The following is a 15,940-nucleotide window of genomic DNA, read 5'->3' as shown; positions in this document are numbered from 1 at the left end:
ACTGAACTAGAACTGAACTAGAACTGAACTAGAACTGAACTAGAACTGAACTAGAACTGAACTAGAACTGAACTAGAACTGAACTAGAACTGAACTAGAACTGAACTAGAACCGAACTAGAACTGGACTAGAATAACATTCTTTAAGTCAAAATCTTCTTAGGAAATGTTTTGTAAAAAATACAAAAATTTTAATTTTTTTGTAAATACCTTAGAAAAATTCATACCTGAAGAAATTTTGAATTAAAATTCAACAGCTATAATAACAAACAACCTAATTAGCATTAATTATTTCTTTTTACGCTTCATATAATTTTGGCTACAATTTCCGAAGCTAAAAATGTAAACAAATAATTATTTAATTAATCATCATAATGATTTACTACAACTAAAAAGTTTTTCCTAAAATGTTTTAAAATTCATTTCAATTCCCTCTCATTGACATCATTTTTCTTTAGTTTTACAGTGTATTAAACAAACATTTTATTTTATTATCATTTTATTGCTATTTTGCATGTTTGTTTGTAAATTTTTATCTTTCAATAATAATGTATAACTTCATACGAACATATGAAATAACGTATAAGCAAAAGCTTGAGATCACCATCGCCGTCACCACCACCACCACCATCCCCATAACCAACCACACACATTTAAAACTAAAATATTGTGTCCATATTTTCTTTGTTGCTTTCGATTTGAAAATTGCTCATTCACCACATTCACATAGTTTTTGTACTCTGTTTTTTGAAACTCGTATGTGGTCTATGGTTCAAGACGGGAAGCCTCTTAAATGAAGAATTCTTTTTTCTTTAATTTCATTTCATATTGATCTTATCGTGTACAATTTTCTTATTTTTTTTTATTTTGCTCTTTATGGTGGAAGCCTAGTAACTGATGTTGATGATCTATATTTAATTTAATTATAACCCAATTATATTGTTGTTGTTCAAATAAACAATGTTATGCTAATTTGTAGCGTTTTTATTATTGTTGTTCGCATCGAAACCAATTTCCTCTCAAGATCATTATTGCGATGAGTGTTTACATTAGTTTGCATTTTTTTGGGATGTAAACAAAAAAAGTCACATGTTTTTTTTTATTTGGTGGGGGGGATAGATTTTTTAAGGGGTAAATAATTGGTTTCTATTTGTTTAATATTTTTTCTCAATTTTTGTGTAATAATGTGTGACAGAATAATTTGTCTATTATAAAAATTAAGAGATTTTTCTATACTCCACTAAAAGCTTTATGTTTGGGCACAAAAATATTACGCAAAATGAAGAAACTTTAGCAATAATATTGCTTTTTATTAGGAAATCTTTAATTTGTAGTAAAAGTGTTCTAAAAAGGACATTAATTTCATATGAATGCAGCTTTAGATTCGGAATGGTAATAAAGCTTTAAAAGAAGTTATAATTCTGTATGAAATCTGTATGAATTCTGTATGAAAAAGAGATACATTTAGACTTACAAATTATTTCTAAAACGAAGTTTTATATCTTTTGTGGATTCACAAAAAAGCTTTTTATTAAAAAAAAAAACTTTCGCAAAAACAAGTTTCGCAAAAAATATTTTCAACAAGATATTTATCAAAACAGCTTTTTAACAAGAAAGCTTTTTATCGAAATAGATTTTTAACAAGAAAGCTTTTTATCCAAAAATCCTTTTAACAAGAAAGCATTTTATCCAAAAAGCTTTTTAACAAGAAAGCTTTTTATCAAGAAAGCTTTTTAACAAGAAAGATTTTTATCAAAAAAGCTTGTCATCTAAAAAGCTTTTTTATCAAAAAAGCTTTTTATCTAAAAAGCTTTTTATTAAAAAAGATTTTTATCTAAAAAGCTTTTTATTAAAAAAGATTTTTATCTTAAAAGTTTTTTATTTAAAAAGATTTTTATCTTAAAAGCTTTATATCCAAAATGATTTTTAATCAAAAAAGCTTTTTATAAAGTTTGTTATCCAAAGAACTTTATATCCAAAAAGCTTCTTATTAAAAAAGCTTTTTATCAAGAAAGATTTTTTTATTAAAAAAAGCTTTTTATCAAGAAAGCTTTTTATTAAAAAAAAAGCTTTTTATCAAGAAAGCTTTTTATTAAAAAAGCTTTTTATCAAGAAAGCTTCATATCCAAAAAGCTGTTTATCAAAAAAGCTTCATATCCAAAAAGCTTTTTATCAAAAAATCTTCATATCCAAAAAGCTCTTTATTAAGAAAGATTTATATCCAAAAAGCTTTTATTAAAAAAGCTTGTTATCCAAAGAACTTTATATTCAAAAAGCTTGTTATCCAAAAAGCTTCTTATTAAAAAAGCTTTTTATCAAGAAAGCTTCATATCCAAAAAGCTGTTTATCAAAAAAGCTTCATATCCAAAAAGCTTTTTATCAAAAAAGCTTCATATCCAAAAAGCTTTTTATCAAAAAAGCTTTATATCCAAAAAGCTCTTTATTAAGAAATATTTATATCCAAAAAGCTTTTTATTTAAATGCTATTTATACAAAAAGCTTTTTACCCCAAAAAGCTATTTTCAAGAAAGCATTTTTGCCAAAAAAAGCTCTTTATTAAGCAATAATTTTTATAAAAAGCTTTTTTAAAAGAAAGTAAAAAAATATTAATAAACTCGATTTTACAAAAAAGCTTTTTTCTCAATAAAGCTTTTTTCTCAAAAAAGATTTCTGTTTAACAAATCTTCAAAAACTTTTCTACAAAGAAGTTTTTTCTCAAAAAGCTTTTTGTTGAAAAATCTTCAACTACTTTTCTACAAAGAAATTTTTTCAAAACAAAAAAACTTTTTTGCTCAAAAGCTTTGTTTATATATTTTCCATAGAATTTTTATAAATAATTAATATTTGTTTTTTTTAGGCCTCCATGGATTTACCTCCCGATAAAGCCAAACTCTTGAAAAACTATGATGATGAAAAGAAATGGGATATTATATGTGATCAAGTAAGTTTTAAACAAAAAAAAAAAAAACACTTTAAAAACTCTTTATTAAAACTTCTTAATTTTCAGGAAATGGTACAAGCTAAAGATCCACCTTCACATTATCTCAACAAATTACGAACATATTTAGATCCCAAAGCCTCAAGAAGTCATAGAGTAAGTAAAATTTAAAAACATAAAAAAACAATTAAGAAATTTACTCAAGTTCTCTAAGAAAACAAAAGCTCTTTGACTACAAAAAGAAATCTACCTAAAAGTGGACATCTGGAGAATTTCTTTTTTTGAGTAAATTCCTTAAATGTTGGTTGAAACCAAACGCCTTCTATTAGCTTGAAACACTAATTGGTATTATTCTGTTGTTGTTCTAAACTAAACTTTTTTTAAATTCTTTGCGTATAACTATTTCAACCAACTTTTAGTAGCTTTTGCTTTTAACCTTGTTTTTTTCTAATAGATAATTAATTATTAATACTCTTTTCCATTTCATCCTACTCACACTCATCAAAAACACTGATACACACACACACATACACAATACACTCATTGAAAAACTCCTATTACTTTTTCTACCATCTGTTTTGTCTATACTGTTCTGTAACTATTCTTTGGCTGAAAAACTGCACTATGATGTTTTACTTGCAACTTTAACTATTCCTATTCCTTCTGTTAACTCTACAAAAAATCCCACTCTAACTCCTTAACTCTCTTTTCCCCTAATACCTGGTTACATTATTCCCTGTTTTTCCTCCTTGAACCGCGTCAATTTACACTTACAGCTTTACTTCCTCTACTTTTTTTGTCAGAAACGTAAGATGGTAGGCGAATCGACATCCACACAAGTTTTACGCGATCTGGAAATTTCTTTGCGCACCAATCACATTGAGTGGGTAAAGGAGTTTCTAGATGAGACCAATAAAGGTCTAGATGCTTTAGTGGATTATCTTAGTTTTCGCTTGCAAATGATGCGTCACGAGCAGAGGGTGCAAGAGGCTCTTAGCGAGTCCGATGAACGTTTGAATTTAAACAATAGCGGCTTGGGTAATCTAAGCAGTGATGGCTTGGGCACCTCTGCTTGTGTTAGTTCCAATATTGGCGGCATTAGTAATGTTAGTCTAACAGAATCGTCACGTTACCAAAATAATCATTATTCATTCAATGGCTTTTTACGACCTGCGCTGGCCGAGGTTCTCGATAGTCCCAATATTAAGCGACGTTCTCGCCACATGGCCAAATTGAATATGGGCGCCTCAACAGATGACATACATGTGTGCATTATGTGTTTGCGTGCTATAATGAATAACAAATATGGCTTCAATATGGTCATACAACATCGTGAGGCCATCAACTGCATAGCGTTGAGTTTGATACACAAATCGTTAAGAACTAAGGCCTTGGTGCTTGAGCTTTTGGCCGCTATTTGTTTGGTCAAGGGTGGCCATGAGATTATTCTATCGGCCTTTGATAATTTCAAAAACGTTTGCCACGAAAATCAACGTTTCCAAACGCTTATGGAGTATTTTATGAATTTCGAAGCTTTCAACATTGATTTCATGGTGGCCTGCATGCAATTTATGAATATCGTAGTGCATTCGGTGGAGGATATGAATTACAGGGTACATTTGCAATATGAGTTTACTGCCTTGGGTTTGGATAAGTATTTGGAAAAGCTAAGACTCACAGAGTCGGAAGAACTTAAAGTTCAAATTTCCGCCTATCTAGACAATGTATTCGATGTGGCTGCTCTCATGGAAGACTCTGAAACTAAAACGGCTGCCTTGGAGAGAGTACAAGAGCTGGAGGATCAGATAGAACGGGAGATAGATAGAAATTCAGAATTACTTTATAAGCTAGCGGAAATGGAAACCGAGGTTAGATATTTAAGAACAGAACGTGAGGACTTAATGGCTACCAAACTCAAATTTGATGAGGAAGTCTGTACACTGCGTCGCATACTCAAGCAAAACGAACAAGAACTGAAGAAGAGAGAATCTCTGCTGCAAAGTAAAAATCTAGAGTTACAAACACTAACACGTTCCCTGCCGCGTTCAGGTTCGGGTGGCAATGACAATATCTCATTGGCCGCTGAAGCCTTGCTCAAAGACTCTCCGGTGGAATGTGTTTCGCCGCCATTACCGCCACCTCCACCACCCCTACCGGAGGCCATAAATATGGCTCCACCACCGCCGCCTCCACCAGCGCCACCAGCACCTCCTCCTTTACCAGCAGGACCTGGGCAAATGTTAAATAATATGGCTCCACCACCGCCGCCACCATCTCTACGTGCCTTGCAGTCCATGCAACATCCCAACAATCTTCCCATGTCATTCCAACCGCCACCACCACCAGTAGCTGGTTTTATGCCCGCGCCCGATGGTGCCATGACCATTAAAAGAAAAGTGCCAACCAAATATAAGCTGCCTACACTCAATTGGATAGCTCTTAAGCCCAATCAGGTAAGTTTTCCCTACACTACAAAGTTCTCCAACATTAAACATTCCCTTCTCCAAATTCCAGGTGCGTGGCACTATTTTCAATGAGCTGGATGATGAGAAAATCTATAAGTTTATTGACTTCAATGAGTTTGAGGAACGTTTCAAAATTGGTGTAGGTGGTGGCCTTAGCAGTGGCGCTAATTCCGAGGTAGATGGCACTTTGCAATCGTACCCCAGCAAACGCTTTAAGAAACCCGAAAATGTTTCACTTTTGGAACACACGAGATTACGAAATATTGGTGAGTTTATTTTAAAATTAATCAAATAAAGTTGTTTACAATTGATCTTCTTATTCCAGCTATATCTCGCCGTAAACTTGATATGCCCATTGATGAGGTTATCGCTGCTATCCATAGTTTAGATTTGAAGAAACTTTCTTTGGAAAATGTTGAATTGCTGCAGAAAATGATACCCACAGATGTAGAGGTTAAATCGTATAAGGAATATATTATCGAACGAAAAGATCAGAATCTTTTAACCGAAGAAGATAAATTTATGCTGCAGCTATCAAAAGTGGAACGTATTTCATCGAAGTTATCGATTATGAATTATATGGGAAACTTTTTCGATTGTTTGCATTTAATATGTCCGGTAAGAAAAACTTTTTATAGAAAGCATTATCCAAAATAAACTAAAGACCTAAAGCTTTTTCTGAAAGCTTAGTCTATAAAAATCTTGTCAAAAAGCTTTTTCTATAGAAAAAATTTTGTCAAAAAGCTTTTTCTATAGAAAAAATTTTGTCAAAAAGCTTTTTCTATAGAAAAAATTTTGTCAAAAAGCTTTTTCTATAGAAAAAATTTTGTCAAAAAGCTTTTTCTATAGAAAAAATTTTGTCAAAAAGCTTTTTCTATAGAAAAAATTTTGTCAAAAAGCTTTTTCTATAGAAAAAATTTTGTCAAAAAGCTTTTTCTATAGAAAAAATTTTGTCAAAAAGCTTTTTCTATAGAAAAAATTTTGTCAAAAAGCTTTTTCTATAGAAAAAAGCTTTTTCTATAGAAAAAATTTTGTCAAAAAGCTTTTTCTATAGAAAAAATTTTGTCAAAAAGCTTTTTCTATAAAAAAATTTTGTCAAAAAGCTTTTTCTATAGAAAAAATTTTGTCAAAAAGCTTTTTCTATAGAAAAATTTTTTTCAAAAAGCTTTTTCTATAGAAAAATTTTTTTCAAAAAGCTTTTTCTATAGAAAAATGTTTGTCAAAAAGCTTTTTCTATAGAAAAATGTTTGTCAAAAAGCTTTTTCTATAGAAAAATGTTTGTCAAAAAGCTTTTTCTATAGAAAAATGTTTGTCAAAAAGCTTTTTCTATAGAAAAAATTTTGTCAAAAATCGTTTTCTATAGAAAAAATTTTGTCAAAAATCGTTTTCTATAGAAAAAATTTTGTCAAAAATCGTTTTCTATAGAAAAAATTTTGTCAAAAATCGTTTTCTATAGAAAAAATTTTGTCAAAAATCGTTTTCTATAGAAAAAATTTTGTCAAAAATCATTTTCTATAGAAAAAAAATGTGAAAAAGCTTTTGCTATAAAAGTTTTTTAAAACTTTCATTACAATACTAAAAATTCATTACAATTTACTTTCTTTCTTCAGCAAATCCATGCCATCACTACCGCCTCCAGTTCACTCAAACAATCGCGTAAATTTAAGGCGGTCTTGGAAATAGTTTTAGCTTTTGGTAACTATTTGAACAGCAGCAAGCGTGGCCCAGCCTATGGCTTTAAACTACAATCTCTAGACACTTTAATCGATACCAAATCAACCGATAAACGTTCTTCGCTGCTGCACTACATCGTGGCCACCATAAGACAGAAATTCCCTGAATTATTAAATTTCGAAACAGAACTTTTCTGTACCGACAAAGCCTCACAAGTATCGCTGGAAAATATCGTCACCGATATGCACGATTTGGAAAAAGGCATGGAATTGGTGAAAAAAGAAGCCGAATTGAGAGTTAAGGGACATCAAACTCATATTTTAAGAGATTTTCTCAATAATTCCGAAGAAAAATTGAAAAAAATTAAAATTGAATTGAAAAATGCTCAAGAGGCGTTTAGAGAATGTGTAGAGTATTTTGGTGAATCATCACGTAATGCTGATGCTGCCGCATTTTTTGCTTTAATCGTAAGATTTACTAGAGCATTTAAAGTAAGTGGAAATAATTAAGGGTTTGTTGGAAATTATTATTTTAATGTTTGTGTATAATTATTAACATTAGGCCCATGATCAAGAGAATGAGCAACGTAGAAGATTGGAACAGGCAGCGGCTGCTGCAGCAGCCAATAAAAAAGAAAACGAACAAGTTCAACTGCGCAATAAAGCCAACCAGAAAAAACAACAGGTAATTAACATTTACAAGTTTCTTTTTCTTCAAAAATTGTTTTTTTTTCAATATTTATTAAAAATGAAATTATAAATTTGAAACAAAAAAATAAAACAGTTTTGGTTAAATGTATTATTATTAATTTATTTATATTTTGTAAATTGGATTCGCTTTGTTGCAACTCACTCTCATACACACATTATTTTCATTTTCATTTTTGTGCATCTGCATCAAAAAAACCAAAAAAAAAAAACAAACAATTTAATTCATTAGAAACTTGGTTGCGTGACTATGGAAAGCAGTTTGTTACATAAAGCGCTAATTAATTTGGCCTGATGGACTTATTTTTAATGCCAAAATTCCAAAAATAAAGTAAAAAGAACACAGAGATTGAGTAGTCAAACGCTTAAGACAGAAAAAGCGTTATGGGGATTTGAAAAATGAAACCAAATTAAAACTATAAAACTAAATGGTGTTGGTTGTAAAGAATAATAACAATAATAACAATAGAAAATTGTAAACTAGAAGTCCTGTACTGTACTACATACCCCCCCTGGAAGTGTCATTTGCCGTTTGCCACTTTTGTTTTTGTTATCAAAGAATATAAGTCGCACTTGTATATATATAGTTCTAAATCACCTACACACATTTATGTATTTATATTAAAAAAAGCCTAACACCATTTAAACGAATTATTTTGAGGCCTTAACTTCCTTATTATAGTTCGTGCGTTCATTCGTCATCTTTATTTGTTGTATTATATAAATAAATCCTTAACTCTCACACTCATCTTCTAACTACGCGCCACAAATATTTTGTTTACAAAGTTTTGCACAAGGGAATTTAAACGCGTCATCCATCCCGTTTAATACAAGTCCATGTAAGTTTTATTATATTTTAGTAAAAAAGTAGAAGCTTCAATATTAATTTTTTTAAGGCTTAAGAGAGTTTTATTGCTTTTCGGCTTTAAAATAAAAACATAAAAGAAAAACTTTCGTCAGGAACTGTTTCTATAGAAAAACTTTCTTCAGGAACAGTTTCTATAGAAAAACTTTCGTCTGGAAATTTTTCTATAGAAAAACTTTCGTCAGGAACTTTTTCTATAGAAAAACTTTCGTCAGGAACATTTACTACAGAAAATCTTTTGTTTGGAACTTTTTCTATAGAAAAACTTTCGTCAGGAACTTTTTCTATAGAAAAACTTTCGTCAGGAACTTTTTCTATAGAAAAACTTTCGTCAGGAACTTTTTCTATAGAAAAACTTTCGTCAGGAACTTTTTCTATAGAAAAACTTTCGTCAGGAACTTTTTCTATAGAAAAACTTTCGTCACGAACTTTCTTTTATAGAAAAACTTTCGTCACGAACTTTCTTTTATAGAAAATAAAAACGCAGAAAGCTTTTCAATAGAAAACTTTCAAAATAAAGCTTTTAAAAGGTAGTTCAATATAAAAGTTTTTATATAACAAATTTCATCAGCAAAAGTATTCTATAGAAACAATTACATCAGAAAGATTTTTCTTTAGAAAAAAATTTCTCAAAAAGCTTTTTCTATAGAAACAATTTTCTCAAAAAGCTTTTTCTATAGAAAAAATGTCTCAAAAACCTTTTTCTATAGAAAGAATGTCTCAAAAAGCTTTTTCTATAGAAAAATTTTTCTCAAAAAGCTTTTTCTATAGAAAAAATTTTCTCGAAAAGCTTTTTCTATAGAAAAAATTTTTTCAAAAAGCTTTTTCTATAGAAAAAATTTCTCAAAAAGCTTTTTCTATAGAAAAAATTTCTCAAAAAGCTTTTTTTATAGAAAAAATTCTCAAAAAGCTTTTTCTATAGAAAAAATTTTCTCAAAAAGCTTTTTCTATAGAAAAAAATTTCTCAAAAAGCTTTTTCTATAGAAAAAATTTCTCAAAAAGCTTTTTCTATAGAAAAAATTTTCTCAAAAAGCTTTTTTCATTTAGAAAGCTTTTTATTTTTTAGAAATTTTATTCTGAGAAAAGCTTAGATTTAGAAAAAAAGCCATTATGAATTTTCTAATAAAATTTGTATAGTGAAAGCTGTTTAGCAAAATTTTTACTGTGAAAGCTTTTTTTATTTTTAAGTTTTATTTTTTACTTTTTTGTTTTTACCAAAAGCTCTCTTTAAGCCTTAAAATAAAAATAAACGTGTTGTCTTTTTTTTCAACCGCTAAAAATCTATTGTGTTATTGTTGTTTATAATTATTTTGTGTTTTAACATTTTGAGTTTTAAACGTAGAAACTATAATTAACCATTTTTAAAGTTTTTTTTATTAATAATTCATTAACATTAACATTTCCACAGTCATGCAACGTCTACAAAAAAATAAAATTGTAAAAAATAATCACTCATACTAGAACACACTAGCTCTATCTCTCTCTCTCTCTCTCTCTAATGTTACCTCTCTAGCACTAACTTTAATTTAATGAAATTTTTTTGTAAAATAAATTAGAAGAATTTTAAAATATTTTGTTATTTGGTAATGGCTTTTTGAAAAATGCTTTTTTTCTCTAAACTAATTTTCTTTTGTTTCTCTTTTTTCTTTTTAATTTTATGATCTTTTGCTAATTTTCTTTTGTTTGGCCTAAACAATTGTTTTTTGTTTTATTGAAAAAAAACAAAACGCAACTTAACAAAAACAAGTTACCCGCTGGTGGTGTCTCCTTACAGGAAGCGGTCATTAATGAATTGAAATGTAAGGCAAATTCGGTAAGAGAGAAAAAACTATTGCAACAAGATGAGGTTTATAATGGGGCATTAGAGGATATATTATTGGGCCTCAAAAGTGAACCCTATCGGCGAGCCGATGCTGTACGACGTAGTCAGCGACGACGTATAGATAATAATCGTTTATCACGCACGCTCGAAGAGCTAGATGTCTAAAAAGGAAAAATTTTAATTAAATTTAAAAAAAAATTATTTAATTATAAAATTAGTAGTTTTAACTAGTAGTAGCTGGTAGTTCATCGATTGCAATTATATCGATATAAAATTAAAATTTTTTTGAACATTTTTATGCCTAAACACAAATAATTATTAATATAATAATATAATGCATTTAAATCTTTTTTATACTATGTATTTTTTTATATTTATACATAAAAATATTATACAAAAACAAAAAAAAAAAAAAAAAAACATTCCCTATAAAAACACAGAAAACGATAAACGATCCAAATTAAGAATTATACAAATAATTAACAAAACTACAATTTGCTATGCAATAATTAATAAACATATTTATACAATATTAAAAATATAAAAATACATTTAAAAACAAAAAAACTAGTTTAAGTTTGATATGAAAAAAATTTTCAACAGCTTAGTATGTTTTTTTATACTTTTTTTAAACAAATAATAAATATGTAATAATTCTCTTCTCAAATTATTAGGGAATAATTTTTATTCCTTAAAACATTTAAAGGCATTATTTAGTTTTATTAATATTATTATTGTAATAATTTAATTAGAAAAGAAAATCTCTTTTGTAAATTGTTTTTAATATTGTGTTTTTGTATGATTATTATTATTATTAAATTAAAATATTGTATTATTTTAAATTTAAGCAGTAGTTTAAACTTTAAGTTAAAGAAGAAAAATTAAGGAAATTTTAAAAAGAAAAACTTTTATCAAACAATTTTGCTAAAGAAAAACATATTTTTCGAAAACCTTTTTCTCCATTAAAACTTTTAACGAAACAGATTTTTTCTTTAGAACAAAAACTTAAAGCTTTTTCTTAAAAAAGGTCTCATCAAAAAGCTTTTTATTTCAAACAATTTTCAACAGAGAGATTTTTATGAAGAACAACTTTTAACAAAAAGCTTCTTTTTTTAGAGACAAACTTTTAACAAAAAGCTTTTTTTAGAGAAAAACTCTTAACAAAAAGCTTTTTTTTAGAGAAAAACTCTCAACAAAAAGCTTTTTTTTAGAGAAAAACTCTCAACAAAAAGCTTTTTTTTAGAGAAAAACTCTCAACAAAAAGCTTTTTTTAGAAAAAAGCTTTAAACAAAAATTTTTCTGAAGAACAGCATAAAACATTCTACTGTTTTTAGAAAAAATATTAAACAAAAAGTTTTTGGAGCAAAACTTTTAATAAAAAGTTTTTTAAAGCAAAACTTTTAACAAAAAGTTTTGCTTTTTTCAGCAAGCTTTTTTAGAGAAAAAATCTTAACAAAAAGCTTTTTTAGAACAAAACTTTTAACAAAAACTTTTTTCTATAGAACAGAAACAAACAGCTTTTTCTATAAAAAGTTTTATCAAAAAACTATTTTTTTGAAACAATTTTCAACACAGATTTTTATGAAGAACAATTTTAAGCAAAAACAACTTTTAACAAAAAGCTTTTTTTAAGAGAAAAGTTTTTAACAAAAAGCTTTATTTAAAAAAAAACTTTTAACAGAAAGTCTTTTTTACAGAAAACTTTTAACAAAAAGCTTTTCTAAAGAAAAACTTTTAACAAAAAGCTTTTCTAGAGAAAAAACTTTTAACAAAAAGCTTTTTTCTATAGAACAGAAACAAACAGCCTTTTCTTAAAAAATGTTTCTTAAAAAAAGCTTTTTATTTGTAACAATTTTCAGCAGAGATTTTTATGAAGAACAGCTTTTTAACAAAAAGTTTTAAGAAAATTTTCAGCAAATAGCTTTTTTTCAAAAAGGAACTTTTAAAAGTTTTTTTTTAAATCTTTTAAAAGCTTTTCCTTGAAATTTTTTTTATTAAAAAATATTTTTTGTATAAAAACATTTTGTTAAAAGATTTTCTATAAAAAAGGCTTTTTGAAAAATGTTTTTTTTAAAGAAAAACTTTTAACAAAAAGCTTTTATTAAAGCAACACATTCAACAAAATTTTTTTCTTAAAGCATTTCTTGGAAAATGTTTTCAACAAAAAGCTTATTCTATAGAAAAACTTTTAATAACATTTTTTTATATAGAAAAACTTTTAAATGAAAAAATTTCAAGAAAAAGCTTTTTCTTAAAAAAATTCCGAAACGCTTTCAATAAAATGGTTTCTCTGAAGAAAACTGTCAGTAAAAAGCTTTTTGTAAAGAATCATTTTACATAATAAACTTTTTTTAAAAAAATTTCAACAAAAAGCTTTTTTTTATTAAAAAACTTTAAACAAAAAGTTTTTTATAAAAAACTTTCAACAAAAATAATTTTTTTTAGAAATAAATTAATAAAAAGCTTTTTTAGAAAAATTTTAATAAAAAGCTGTTTTTAGAAAAACAACTTTTATAAAAAGATAATTTTTATTAAAAAACTTTCAACAAAAAGCTTTTTATTAAAAAACTTTCAACAAAAGCTGTTTCTTTAAAAACTTAAACTTTTTTTAACAAAAAGCTTTTTTTTATTGAAAAGCTATCAAAAAATTACACAAAAATCTGTTTATAAGAAACTTTCAACAAAAAGCTTTTTCTTTAGAACAACTTTTGTTATTAAAAAAACTTTACTGAAAAAAGCTTTTTTCAAAAAATGTCAACATAATGTTTTTCCTTTAGAAAAAAATTAAAAACTAAAAGCTGTTTTTATAGAAAAATCTTATTTTTTAGTAAAACCTTCTAAAAAAAATTAACAAAAACATTTCCTTTAGAAAAATTGTTAAACGAAAGCTTTTTTTTGTAAAAATTGCAACAAAAAGCTTTTATAAAAAATCCTTTTACAAAAATGTTCAACAGAAAGTTTTTCCCTTAAAATTTCCTTCATTTTTCCCAACGAACTCATTACTTTTTAAACCTAGAGAATCTCCCCCCCCCCTAAACTCTCTCAAAGAGTTTTAAAAAATTGTGTATAATATTAAAATTTCTTTTTTAATAATTAACGATCAACTCGAATATTTTTTTACCATAAAAAACTTGAAAATGTTTTATGTTTATTTTATTTTGTTAATTTTATGTTGTAAATATCGAAATTTTATTTTTAAGCACTCGCTCTCTTATTTTTATTTAAAAATTATTGTATTTTTATTTTATTTCTTAAACAAAAAATTTTTAATTTTAATTGTTTTTTAGTGCTATAAGTATTTGATTTGCACAAATTTTTGTTAAAAAGAAAAACAAATTTTAAAAATAATTAATTTCTCAAAAACTTAAAATTTAAGTTTATTAGGTTTTATTTGAAAAATTAAATTTAAAATTTATTTTTATTTTTAAGAAAAACAAAAATAAGAAAATTTTGTCGTTTATTTAAAAATTAAAACTTTTAATTTTATTTTTTAATAAAAGAAAACTTGTTTTTTTATTGTTTTGTCTTTTTTATCACAATTATCTAAGATTTATTATTCAAATAATAGTTTTTTTTATTCATACGAAAATTGTTTAAACAAAAAACTTTTTTATTTTTAATGATTTAAAACCAATTTTGTATTTTTTAAATAAAGATATTACAAAAAAATAATAATACCTAATATAAAACTGTGTTAAAAATTACTTTTATATTGAAAAACAGAAACTTTTTCTATAGAAAAACTTTCGTCAGAAACTTTTTCTATAGAAAAACTTTCGTCAGAAACTTTTTCTATAGAAAAACTTTCGTCAGAAACTTTTTCTATAGAAAAACTTTCGTCAGAAACTTTTTCTATAGAAAAACTTTCGTCAGAAACTTTTTCTATAGAAAAACTTTCGTCAGAAACTTTTTCTAGAAAAACTTTCGTCAGGAACTTTTTCTATAGAAAAACTTTCGTCAGAAACTTTTTCTATAGAAAAACTTTCATCAGGAACTTTTTCTATAGAAAAACATTCGTCAGGAACTTTTTCTATAGAAAAACTTTCGTCAGGAACTTTTTCTATAGAAAAACTTTCGTCAGGAACTTTTTCTATAGAAAAACTTTCGTCAGGAACTTTTTCTATAGAAAAACTTTCGTCAGGAACTTTTTCTATAGAAAAACTTTCGTCAGGAACTTTTTCTATAGAAAAACTTTCGTCAGGAACTTTTTCTATAGAAAAACTTTCGTCAGGAACTTTTTCTATAGAAAAACTTTCGTCAGGAACTTTTTCTATAGAAAAACTTTCGTCAGGAACTTTTTCTATAGAAAAACTTTCGTCAGGAACTTTTTCTGTAGAAAAACTTTCGTCAGGAATTTTTTTCTATAAAAAAATTTCGTCGGGAACTTTTTCTATAAAAAAACTTTCGTCGGGAACTTTTTCTATAGAAAAACTTTCGCCAGGAACTTTTTCTACTGAAAAGCATTCTCCAGGAACTTTTTCTACTAAAAATCTCTTGCCAGAAACTTTTTATATAGATAAACTTTTATCAGGACCTTTTTTTATAGAAAAGCACTTTCGTCAGCAACTTTTTTTATAGAAAAACTTTCGCCAATATGTTTTACAATATTTTTATAGCAAATTATTAAAACATATTTTATTTATTTACCTTTTTCCAACCCTGTGGTTTAGCAAAATAAATGAATACCTGAAGCAGCCTGTTAAACAGCTGTAACAATTTAGTTCTTTTAGTTATTTGCTTACAGTAGCAACGCGTTTTAAATCGACTATCGGGAAAACTTAAATAATATTAAAATAGATGGTGTAAAGACAATAAAAACCTCATAAAACTATAGTTCGCTTACCAAAGTTTATAAAACAATAAAAAGTTTTTCAAGAATTCATTAAAAATAAAGCAAACAAGTAAAAATGTACAAAGCTAGTGGTAATGGACAAAAAAACATAAAAAAGGATCAAAAGTTAAAAAACTCAAGATATTTATAAAATATACAAGAAATTTAATGAAATGTTTAACTAATATTCATAAAAAATAAGTGTTTTTACCAGAAATATTCATTTAAATGTTGAAATCAAAAAGTGACTGAAAAAAATCAGCCACCATCTTTTATTTGCGCCATTTACATCTAACGGTACTATCAAACAATGGAAAAAACAAAAACAATTGAAAAATTAATTAATACTTGTTACACCCTGTCTCACTACAGCTGTTTTCTGACAACAAAAAAATATAAATTTTTCACCCCAAAGTTCAACAAAACAGAAAATAAACAGTTTGCATTGAAAAGTCCAATAGTTTAGAGTGAAAATAGTGTATAAATAAATTATTTATAAAACAAAACAACAAATTGTTGCAACATACCAATGTAATAGAAATAAAGCAAAAAAGATAAGAAGGAAATCTCTTATGATTTCAAGTTTGCAAAAAAATAGAAAAAGTTAGCAAATTAATAAAAAGAAAATCTTTAAATTTA

The 15,940-nt window shown here is 26.7% G+C and overlaps 1 protein-coding gene across 7 annotated transcripts in view; it reads left to right on the top strand.

Moving 5' to 3' along the window:
• Positions 1 to 11,189, top strand: part of LOC111683590 (formin-like protein) — a 19,257-nt gene extending 8,068 nt beyond the window's left edge. For 3 of the 7 annotated variants that reach the window (XM_046951473.1, XM_046951474.1, XM_023445684.2), the window contains 8 exons: positions 2,857 to 2,940; positions 3,007 to 3,093; positions 3,714 to 5,390; positions 5,452 to 5,668; positions 5,728 to 6,020; positions 7,013 to 7,567; positions 7,638 to 7,760; positions 10,396 to 11,189. In XM_046951473.1, coding sequence (XP_046807429.1) covers positions 2,857 to 2,940; positions 3,007 to 3,093; positions 3,714 to 5,390; positions 5,452 to 5,668; positions 5,728 to 6,020; positions 7,013 to 7,567; positions 7,638 to 7,760; positions 10,396 to 10,635 — 3,276 coding nt within the window. In that variant the 3' untranslated portion in view covers positions 10,636 to 11,189. Of the gene's footprint in view, positions 1 to 2,856; positions 2,941 to 3,006; positions 3,094 to 3,713; positions 5,391 to 5,451; positions 5,669 to 5,727; positions 6,021 to 7,012; positions 7,568 to 7,637; positions 7,761 to 8,015; positions 8,108 to 10,395 lie in introns of those variants that run through there. The other 4 variants (XM_046951476.1, XM_023445683.2, XM_046951475.1 and 1 more) reach the window with 4 other exon arrangements.
• Positions 11,190 to 15,940: the final 4,751 nt, after the last annotated feature.

This window comes from Lucilia cuprina, chromosome 5 (assembly GCF_022045245.1).
Source record: "Lucilia cuprina isolate Lc7/37 chromosome 5, ASM2204524v1, whole genome shotgun sequence".
NCBI classification, from domain to species: Eukaryota; Metazoa; Arthropoda; class Insecta; order Diptera; family Calliphoridae; genus Lucilia; species Lucilia cuprina.
This window is presented reverse-complemented; position numbering and strand designations above follow the sequence as displayed.